Raw genomic sequence first — 12040 nt, forward strand, 5'->3', positions numbered from 1 at the left:
GTACACCTTCCTCTATATGATGGTATAAAAATTATTTCCGCACTCTTCCGCCTTTGCAAATTATAGCAGTTTAAAACTGACAATGTTACGTCGCGTCGCGTCCCCTTACGTTTTACGGACTACACTTGTATTCTCCGACCAAACTTCCAAAGCGATACGGAGTTCTTTTCAACGAACTGTTTGGATTAGAGTTACTTGAAATGTTTATGCTATGGTGCAGATAAGGCTTCAAATGAGTCTTCGACTTTCTGTCTGCATTTAGTTTAGACAGAACCATTCGAACTGCCACAGTGAAACTTCTCAGAGCATTTTTCCGCTGTTGATTTTTATTTCGTTTTAATCACTTTATGTTTTGTGTTAATAATTCGTAGTGTTTTAATTTACTTTATAAACTAAACTTAAGTTTTATTAGTGTTTTTGTTGTGTGTAATTTAAATTTTAGTTATATTATTTAGTGTTTTTTGTACTCTTTTGGACTATTTAATTTTACATCCATATAATACATAATTTTAATATTCTCTTTGGTAAGTACAAATGACTAAAAAATTTCTTACGTATGTTGTTTTCCAAATTTGACATTTTCTTCTTTGTTGTTTAGATATTACGTATTTTGTTAAAATGCCTTTTCGCAAAAATAAAGATTTATACATGGCATTAAAAGATTCAAAGAGAGATATGGGTGATTATTTATTTTTACACGCAAAAATATCCGAAGTGATCCACACTTCTTCTAAAAACTTGGAAGTTTTAAAAGTTTGTGACGGTAGCGTCTCGCTTGCGTTGAGGCGCGAGCGAGGCGCGCGTTCCCTCCTCTGGATTCGCTCAGCGACCAGGGTTCGTCGGGGAGGGAGGATGAGGTGGTTTAATAACTCAATCTGCGTTAATGGTGAACAAAACTAATTTATTATCTTAATGGTATTAACTGGTGTATATAAAAGAAATAATAGATGATTGTGGATAGAAGTGCGAAAAGAAACAGAAAAGAACCGGGGAGCGGTCCGCTCGTTACTCGCCCGGATTCCCGGACGGTCCGGCGACGGGCTGGCGATGGCCGTTTGCCTCTCCACCGGCCTAGCAATAATCAAACAAACAAACAAACAAATGAACTATCCGTGAGAGTGGATGCCCGACGCGGGTAGCTTAATCTAATTAAATTAATTATCCTAATGACGCGTGAACTAGCCTAGATTAACCGCGGGGCGCCGGTACGGTTTTCGGTTCCGGTAGACTTCGCGGAGGTTCGGTGCGGTACGCGCTCTCGGCGCGATCCCGAACTCTCCCGACTCTCGAGGTGTTATTACCACCGCGGCCCAGCGAGATCTATAGTGAATTGGCCCCGGTTTCCTCCGTGGGCTGGGCACGCGGGGCGCGGAGAGGAAGGGATATGGGATCCGCGGAACGCCCCACCCGTCGTCCCCGCCCGACCGCGGCTCGAGCACGTAGGCACAGACGTAAACCTAATGCCTACGACCCGAAACCGGCGTGGTCGCTCGTCTCCGGTAGTATACCGAGAGGCGAGTTCCACACGCTGCTGCGGCCGGTCGACGACTAAACGTGCGGAGCGCGACGCAGGGTCCCAGAGGGGAGAGCGGGACGCGGGAACAGGTCCGGCGGTGGGGATGACGGTCCGGAGTGTCGTATCTTCGGTGCTCTGACAAGAGCAAGCCGGCGATCGACTGCCTCCCAGGATCCGGTCGCGGTCTCGGTTTCACGTAGGGGACGTAAACCCACTTACGTTCTGCCGATTCCAGCGCCTCGTCGGGTTCGCCCGATAGTATAATGCGGCTAGCACGATTTGGCGCGGCTGCGAGAGGATCTGGGCTCGGGTGTTCACCCGAGAGCTGCTCCAGACCAACTCCGTCTTCGGCTGGTTCCGTCGCGATCTTTATAGCCCGAACGCGGACCTCGTGTGCTCGTTCGCGAATCTTCGGCACACGCCGATTGGTCCGCGCTCGGGCTAGATTCCGCGGATTGGCGCGCGGCTAGCCCGCACCGGTGATTGGTGCGGGCTAAGGTACAAAACGACTCGCAACGAGACACATACGTCTCGTTGCAAGTTTTCGTAAAAAAATTTTGTTTTAAATTAAAACAAAAATGGATTAGATGTCAATATAAAGAAAGTAGATTTCGGAAGAATTGTGAGGAATGGTTAGAAAGAGATTTTATATATCCCCAGTCAATGCTAGAGGATGTACCGTCCACAAGCACTGCAGCAAAAGTAGAATCCTTTATACCAACTTATAAAGGAAAAAAATCATTTGACCAATGCAGCACAAGGGAAAAAATTCGAAGAGGTCGTTCCTTGTGCAACAATTTTTCGTTAACGGAATTGCTATACGCGTGCAAGATGAGTTTTCGAGCAAACAATATGCAGCACATGGCAAATCTGCTTCAAACGTTAGAATGCAATGATTATTGTATTAGGAATGTTAAAGGCATTTTTGGAAAAGAACCCATGCAAAAAAAAACTGTATACCCCACAAAAAGCATTATCTATACTTGTTATGGCGCAATTATCAAAATTTCAGTATAGCACGATTAGAAACGAAGCAATCAAATGTGGAAATAATGTATGGCCTTCTTATAATACATTGTTAGTGGAAAAAAGTAATTGTTATCCGCATAAAAACAAAATAGAAATCACGGAAATGTATGCTAAAGTTGATTTGCAGGCATTACTAGACCATACAGTTTCCAGAATAATAAAAGGAGTGCAGACATTAAACGACAGTGCTGACACTGCTAATCTTGTATTAATATGCAAATGGGGATGCGATGGGGCATCTGGGCAATCACGATATAAACAAATAGCTCATACAGATGCAGATATAAATGATGATACAGTTTTTATATCAAGCGTAGTACCACTCAGACTGGAAAATGAAATAGATTTAACAATAGTATGGGAAAACTCGACACCATCATCACCCTGGTTTTGTCGGCCAATTCAATTTCAACTGGTTAAAGAAACTAAACACGTAATTGATGAGGAAATCAAACGAATTGAACACGAAATAAAAAATTTAAAAGTTACGAACATAGGAAATATCCGGGTAACATATAAAATGCAGTTAACTATGGTTGATAATAAAATTTGCAACACGATTACGAACACCACTTCGGCTATGAGGTGTTACATCTGCAAAGCATCACCAAAGGAAATGAACAATTTATCATTAATAAATTCTAAAGTCTGTGATGAATCAAGGTATTCATTTGGTATATCATCGCTACACGCCTGGATCAGATGCTTAGAATGTCTAATCCACATAGCATATAATTTACCATTTAAAAAATGGATTGCCAACACTACGGAACTAAAAGAAATTCGAACAAAAAGAAAAGAGGAAATACAGAAAGAATTCCGACAAAAAATGGGGCTTTACATTGATTATGTAAAACAAGGATGGGGATCAAGTAATGACGGAAACACAGCACGACGTTTTTTTAGAAACGCACAAATGGCCTCAGACATTACAGGACTAGATGTAACGTTGATTAAAAAGTTTCATGTCATACTACAGGTAATTTTTTCGCTGCATCTAACATAACATTAATTAGAAAATTGTATATTATACTACATTACAGGTGATCTCTTCCATTCATCGAGTAGACGTGGAAAAATTTCGAATATATACACGAAGTACTGCGGAACAATTTGTAGCGCTATATGATTGGTATCCCATGCCTGCTTCAGTCCATAAGTTATTAATGCATGGTGCAGATGTAATAAAACACGCATTATTACCAATCGGACAATTATCGGAGGAGGCTCAAGAAACACGTCACAAAGACTTTAAACAATTTAGATACAAACATACAAGAAAATCAGACAGAATATTAACAAATGAAGATGTATTTTATAGACTTTTATTGACATCGGACCCGCACATGTCAGCAATGCGAGTGAAATCATGTAAGAAAAGAATACAAAATTTAGAACCAGAAGCTGAATTATTAATAATTAAATAATAGAAAAGGCAGGCTTTGAAATGGATGGACTATAAAAAATAATGCTAGACAAAACCATTTGAGAATGAAGACTGACAAAGTATAAACAAATATTATTTTTTCATATTTCATGTTATTATTATTATATTATAAAACCATCATTGTTATCACATTTTTATCACAAAAGATTTACAAAAATGTTACTAAATTATTTTATATTATATACAATATTACAAATGTTATCAATTATTATAAAAAATATCTTTTGACACAGTTATGTGACGTTTTTACCTTACCCGACTCCTCAAATTTACATTTTTCCCAATTCATTAAACATTGCATGTGTGAAACAAATATAAAATACACACTTAGAAAGAAAAAATGGTTTGGAAGATTGTATTTAAACAATTTTTTTTTTAGTGAAAAATATCAATGAAAATTAATAAGAAATTATTGTTTAACAAATTTAAAAAATATTAATTTTTTTTAAGTTCAAATTGACTATTTTTTTAATGAATTTTAGTGCAAATTTCATCCCGATAACTCTTATGGTACAAAAGTTATAACAAAAAGTCACTGAATTTCTCGATTTGGACCACTGTGTCACGGTTCATTTTTTCTTTGTTTCTTTGTAACCAGGCCGGCCGAGAGACAGGCCCCCGCCGAGACTCCGTCGCCGGACCAGGGGAGAATCCGGCCACCGAGACTAATTAAAATAAAACATTATCATTTCTTTCATTATTAACCGAGCGTTTCTCATTTAATCACCTCGTTCCCTTTCCCCAAAGAACCCTGGCCGCTGAGCCAATCCGGGGAGGGCTCGCACGCCTCGCAGCGCTTCCCGCAACGAGGCATGCACCGTTACAAGGTTTAGCTTTGGGATTCCGTTTGGAATCATAAGCGGATCGAACTTGCCAAAACGGCAAGTTCCCTCTTCGTTAACTGCACTAGTAAACAGAGCTATTGCCGGAACGTCGGGTGTAAATATTACTTCGCGTAAACACACACTCACTGTCGCACGAACACGTCCTATCGCTTCGAAAGCTCGAAGGCAACTGATTTTTTTTACGTAGAATGAACGGAAGAATCGATCTGTGCAAAAAAATATGCATTTATATTTAAAGAAAAAAATTTACAGGCCTACAGATGTAGTGCTTTTCGAACCATTTATCTTTCTCCTTTATCATTTTTTCGTAAATGCAATAATAACGGAGTTATAACTTTCAACAATTGCGTGGACCACCCTGTATACCGGGTGGTTCACGACAAACAGGCCACCTAAATAGCTCCGTTAGGATTAGAGATAGAAGAAAATGTTAGAGAGAAAAGCTGCACTGTTAAAGGGGGCAAATATGGTGATATAAAAAAATGTTCCTATTGTAATCGCGAAACTTTATTTCAACGAAACTTTATTTATTCACGCCCGTACATGGCAACGCCGTTAATTGTCTAGGCGAACTGCGCCGCGGACCGTGGCCGCTGATCGTCAGATTGCGTCGCGATCGTCGAATTCCATCGACGTCGTCGCTGCCCTGCTACCCCCTGTGGCAAATCGTGCGCTCGCGCGCTCTTACACTATTGTAGTCGTTTTCAAGGTCTTTTGAAGGTCATCGATGATTTTCAAATAGCACCACATATTTTTAACTTCACAGTGTTGTAGCTGATGTCAAGACGAGTTCAATGATGTGGTACACTATGACCTTCAAATGACCTTGGACTCATTAATAGATATAGTTTGACTACTCTGTTTGATCAACGGAAATTTAATTCCTTCAGTCATTAGGTCTCATAACACGTATTCCGTTAACGGAAGGTGATCTCTAAGCGTACACAAACTAGATTATCAACTAACTACTGGTATGTATGCCGAGTCAGTTATGGTCATCGAATTATTGCGAGTGTATCAGTTCATCGATAACCGTTTAGCGATGCGTTACTCAAACGAACACAAGACCGATCTTATTTCCATTTATTACGAAAGTCGTCAATGTCTTTGAGAAGCTGTTCGTCTTTACAAAGACCGATTTCCTGATCGCAGATGTCCATCTCGTTCTACCTATTCAAATTTAGTTAAAAGGTTCCGTGAATTAGGCAGTGTAGAAAATAAAAGACCTGTGAAAGTGAGAAGTGTAACAAATGAAGCAAATGCAGTCAATGTTCTTGGTGCAGTAAATGTAAATCCTTGCATCAGCACTAGACAACTCAGTAGAGAAAGCGACGTTAGCCGAGCAAGTATCATGCGAATATTTCGATTACACAAATTCCATCCATATCACATATCGCTCCACCAAGAACTTCATGGAAGAGATTTCGAAAATAGCGTAAATTTTTGTGAGTGGGGTTTGAGGCAAATTAGAAATGATAGCCGATTTTTTAGTAACGTATTATTTACTGATGAGGCTTCCTTCACAAATCATGGTGAAGTTAATTTAAGAAATATGCATTACTGGAGTAATGCGAATCCACGATGGTTACGACAAGTGGATAAACAACGACCATGGACTATCAACGTTTGGTGTGGAATTTTTAATAATAAAATAATTAGACCCTTTTTTATTCCCGGCACATTAAACACAACTAGATACCTTACGTTTTTAGAAGAAACATTGCCCATATTTTTAGAAGATATTCCTTTAGAAATTGGTCAAGTAATGTGGTACCAACACGATGGCTGTCCTGCTCATTCTTCACGTATCGTAAAAGAATTTCTGAACAATAAATTTCCAAATCGCTGGATAGGACGTAATGGACACATACTATGGCCAGCTCGTTCCCCCGATCTAACTCCTCTTGATTTTTTTTGTGGGGAACACTCAAAGATGATGTATATCGTGATCAACCGACTACACCAGAGAACATGCAAGAAAGAATAATTAGATCTTGTAGATCAATTCCAACAGAAACAATTGAAAGTACAATTGATTGCCTTGTAAAACGTTTAAATGTTTGTGTTATTGCTCAAGGTCATAATTTCGAACATTTAATTTAGTTCAAATAAAATGATTGCACATTTTGAAGTTATCCTTGTGTGCGTGTGTGTGCGTGCTTTATCATAAATTGTCTAGTTCAAGGTCATTTAAAGGTCATAGTGTACCACATCATTGAACTCGTCTTGACATCAGCTACAACACTGTGAAGTTAAAAATATGTGGTGCTATTTGAAAATCATCGATGACCTTCAAAAGACCTTGAAAACGGCTACAATAGGAACATTTTTTTATATCACCATATTTGCCCCCTTTAACAGTACAACTTTTCTCTCTAACATTTTCTTCTATCTCTAATCCTAACGGAGCTATTTAGGTGGCCTGTTTGTCGTGAACCACCCGGTATATCTCTTGCATATTTTAAAGTACACTGTTCGTACATTTTCACATTCTTTTCACGTTCATACATTTCAAAATACAGTCCACTTTCATTCAAAATACACGTGTTCGCCAAAGACTCTCTTTCATTCAACTTCGACGCACAGCGCTGTGCGATTCCGGCTCCTCCTCATTCCAAGTATCGTTCGGTCGGCGACCTTTTCCGATACATAAAAGTGGTCCTTCGAGCCGGATGCGAAGTTGAAATTCACGGAAAATTTCGGAGTTCACACGTGCTCTCTCAAGATGGCGGACTTCCAACGGTAAGCCATGCTGCGACGGACGATCCTGCGGACGGTCGAGAACTTCCGGAAGATCGAGAAGGCCAACCTCACCACCAGCAAGGTCCAGGCGCGCCTCTCCTCTCTCGAAATGCGCATGCATTATTTAATGTCGTCGCTCAAAGGGCCCGCGCTCGAAGCCCTCGGAAACATTCCGACAACCGCCGACAATTTTTCGACAGCGTGGCGCACTCTGACGTCGCGATTTCAGAATAAACGCCGACTAATTAAAATGCATCTGTCGAATCTGATCGACTTACCTGCGGTTAAGCGCGAGTCCGCAGCCGATCTGCACTCCTTGATTGATCGAGCGACCGTCGCGAACACATCGCTTCAGAAACTGGATCGCTCTCCAGAAGAATTGTGGACGGACATGCTAGTTCACTTAGTGTCGCGAAAACTTGATCCAGTTACGTCGAAAGCTTGGTTCCTCGTTTCTTCTCAGTCCGACACGCCAAAATCGTTTACCGAGTTAACGACTTTCTTATCCGCTCGCGCGCGTGCGCTCGACGAAATGTCCGTCGAATCCTGCGGTACTGTGACGCCGAAGTCGACCCCGTGCCCTCGCGTACACGCCGTCACGACCTCGCAATCTTCATCGCGTCCGAGCGTCTCCTTAGAATCGCGCCGTAAACCCGAGAATACGAGAAAGACGAACACTCCGAGTTCGCAATCGTCTTGCCCACTCTGTCAATCGCGACACTGTCTGAGTTCGTGTCCGCGATACCTGGCCGAGTCTCCGGAAAAGCGACGCGAAATTGTAACTCGATTCTCGCGATGTTACAACTGCCTAAGTGAGCGACACGTCGTGTCCGATTGTCCGAGCAAATACAAGTGTCGCGTTTGTCAACAAACTCACCACACGTCTTTGCACGAAGCGTCGAATGGTCACCCGAATCCTGCCGATCCGTCGGCTCCCCGCTCTTCATCTCCTCTAGCTGGCTGCTCTGCTGTAGTATCGTTGTCTGCGACGACTCCCCGTCGCCCTCACCCCCCTCGCTCGTGCTCTTGGCTACAGCTCGACTCAAAATACATGCTTCGTCAGGCCGTACCGCGATTGTAAGAGCTCTTCTTGATGAGGGCTCCGAAGCCACACTGGTTACGGAGAGTGTAGCTCAACTGTTTCGCGCAAAAAAGACTCGTAGAAATGTCACGATTTCCGCGGTCAGCGAAGCTCACGTAGAAACTGTGCGATCGTCTGTCGAACTTCGCGTGAGTCCAGTACACTCGACCACTCCGTCGCTGGTCACAACCGCGTTGGTTATGCCAACTTTGACCGCCTATCACGCACACTGCACTGCAGATCCGTCTTCGTTCAAGCATCTGAACGATCTTCAGTGGGCAGACCCGGTTCCCACGAATTCCGAGCCCATTCAAATGATCCTCGGAGCGGATCTCTACGGCGACGTAATTCTCGACGGCTCATTCGCTCACTTCCTCGACGCCAGGCCGAGCTCTGTCGGTCGAGAACTGTTCCGCCGCACGAACCTTCTGGATCCGTTGCATTCAACGCGACTGCTTTCCTTCGGAAGTCGAAGTGCTCCGCCTGCGCCGCACGCTCTCCCCAAAAAGTTCACTGTCAGCTCTCGATCCGTTCGTCGATGACGACGGAATCCTTCGGGTCGGTGGACGTCTTCGACACGCTCCGTTGGCGTTCAATGTCAAGCACCCAATCATACTCGCGTCACATCCACTGGCCCTCCGAATCGTCGAACAAGCTCAATTACGCTCCCTACACGCCGGTCTTCAATTGACCTTACATACGCTGCGGCAGACATTTTGGATACTCCGTGCTCGCAGTCCGGTCAAGAGCGTCATTCACTCCTGTGTTGCTTGTGTCCGCGAACGGGCTGCTGTACCAGCTCAGTTGATGGGCCAACTTCCGACCCCTCGCGTCTCCCCACCGTCCAGATGCTTTTCTCATTGCGGAGTGGACTATGCAGGCCCGTTTCAAACCCACGCGTCATCCGGGCGCGGTATTACCTCGCGCAAAGCGTATATTGCGCTTTTTGTCTGTCTGGCCACTAGGGCAATTCATCTCGAGCTCGTCTCCGACTATTCTACCCCAGCCTTCATCCGCGCCTTTGATCGATTCTGCTCGCGACGTGGAATACCTTGCGCGATGTATTCCGACAACAGGATCACGTTCGTCGGCGCGGACCGAGAATTATGTCGAGCGTACCGAGCGACCCTCCGGAACTCGGAATTTCAAAATAAAACCGCCAGCGACGGTGTAGCCTGCTATTTTATCCTTCCCTCCGCACCTCATTTCGGAGGTTTGTGGGAAGCCGGAGTGAAGAGCCTCAAGCATCATCTGAGGCGGGTTGTCGGTACTACAACTTTTACATTCGAGGAGTTTAGCACCTTGCTGTGCGCCATCGAATGTTGCCTCAATTCGCAACCTCTAGCGCCCTTGCGAGACTCTATGGACGATTTTGATGTCCTCACACCTGGGCATTTTCTGACAGGCTCTCCGCTCACGGTATCCCCACAACCGTCCGTCCTCGATCTGTCCGCGAATCGCCTCACGCGTTGGCAGCTCGTCAGATCCGTGACGGAGCATTTCTGGAAGCGCTGGGTGAGCGATTACATAAACACTCTCCAGCAGCGAAGCACGTGGCGACGAGAGCAACCGGGAATCGAGCTCGGGCAGCTCGTCTTAATCCGGAACCCCATGCTCCCCCCGTGCAAATGGGAACTCGGTCGCGTGAAAGCCGTGCACCCGGGAGTTGACGGTCGGGCCCGCGTGGTCACAGACAAGACCCCTTCCACCGAGCTGACACGTCCGATTGTCAAGCTGTGCCCGTTGCCAATTGCTTCCGCTCCCACTTAACTTGTACATATGCTTTCTGTACATATTTCTTTGCGTTAGTTCTAAGCTCTGCGTTAGTTTTAAGCTCTGCGTTAGTTTAAGATTGCGTGCGGCTAATTTTTAAGTTGTTCTGCGTGCGATGCGGCTGCGTCCGCTCGTCGCTGTCTTTGAAAGCAATGCTTCAAGGCGAGCGGTATGTACGCGATCACGCGAACGTTGGAGGTGGGGTCCTCGTCACGCGCTCCTCACCGAACGCGGTCTCTCGAAAAGCCGTTGCGCTAACTCGCGTAACCCCCGTCCTTCCCCTTCGGGATCTATCGATCGCGACCCAATTGTCGATCGTGGATCATCGCGTGATCCACAAGGACCAATCCGCGATTTCCAGGAAGGCAGACTCGGTCTTTCTCCGAAATCGGGTCCTGCTTCGCTGTTCAACCGTCGTGCTATACGGTCCTTTTTCTGCGCGCTTTCTAGTCGTTTTGGTTCAGACTCGTTATTCAACGCGTTATTCTTTGTACATATTTATTGTAAACTCCAAAGTACAGTGTTCATACTTTTCACGTTCATACATCTCAAAATACAGTCCACTTTCATTCAAAATACCCGTGTTCGCCCAAGACTCTCTTTCATTCAACTTCGATGCACAGCGCTGTGCGATTCCGGCTCCTCCTCATTCCAAGTATCGTTCGGTCGGGGACCTTTTCCGATACATATTTCGTATATGCTTTGCATATATTTTGCATATATTTTGAGTATTAATTTTGCATAAAGATCCGATGTCTACTCATTAGTATTGGACAGAAATAACAAACGAACAAAACCAGACGAACAAGTGCGAATCCGAAAAAGGAAAATTTCAACTACCACTTCGTAAGATTCACCCCTACCCGATACAATGCGGAAGAAAAGGAAATGTGGACCGCAAGGACTAACGAGAACAGAATACCTCTTATCAACTCCATCCGATAACCATGACACGGAGTCAAAATCTAACCAAGAAAATAATTATTCCTCTGAAATCCCTGACCTGGCAGAGATTCAGGTGGAACCGCCCAGTGTAATACGACAACCACACAGAGACTTGCAAATCCGAGAAACTCACGAATCACTGTATATGGCCAAAACACACAGAATAATATTCGTAGACATGAACGATAATCCTATCGATAAAGGAGCAGAAGAATTAATGGATTGTTCGGAAAGTAATTTCGTTCTTTCCCAACAGAGGACATAATTGTATTTTTTCGCAGCCAACTTCACACTAAAGCCGCATTGTTATTATACATTTTGACAGCTGATACAGCAAGGCTTGTTTGTGAAAAATTTTGTTTGATTCTGCACAGTAGGTTTTGGTTGGTACCCTTTCAAATATGTTAAGTGAAAAGCGGCATTTTCGGCATATTTTACTTTTTTACTATCGAAAAGGCAAAAATGCTGTTCAAGCAAGAAAAAAATTATCCGATGTGTGTGGAGAAGATGCATTGACAGAATGCCAGTGCCAAAACTAGTTTGCAATTTCGATCTGGCAATTTTGATATTGAAGATGCACCACGTTCTGGAAGGCCACTTAAGGATCAGTTTTCCCAGGTGGCCTTGAACAATCGATAGTACCGCTATAACGGCCGCTAGAA

The 12040-nt window shown here is 43.9% G+C and overlaps 1 protein-coding gene across 1 annotated transcript; it reads left to right on the forward strand.

Annotated features, from left to right (window-relative positions):
* Positions 1-9719: 9719 nt before the first annotated feature.
* Positions 9720-10430, forward strand: LOC143363364 (uncharacterized). Its single transcript, XM_076803961.1, has one exon. The coding sequence runs from the start codon at positions 9720-9722 to the stop codon at positions 10428-10430; it is 711 nt and encodes a 236-aa protein (XP_076660076.1).
* The last annotated feature ends 1610 nt before the right edge of the window (positions 10431-12040 follow it).

Source organism: Halictus rubicundus, unplaced genomic scaffold (genome assembly GCF_050948215.1).
Source record: "Halictus rubicundus isolate RS-2024b unplaced genomic scaffold, iyHalRubi1_principal scaffold0042, whole genome shotgun sequence".
NCBI lineage: Eukaryota > Metazoa > Arthropoda > Insecta > Hymenoptera > Halictidae > Halictus > Halictus rubicundus.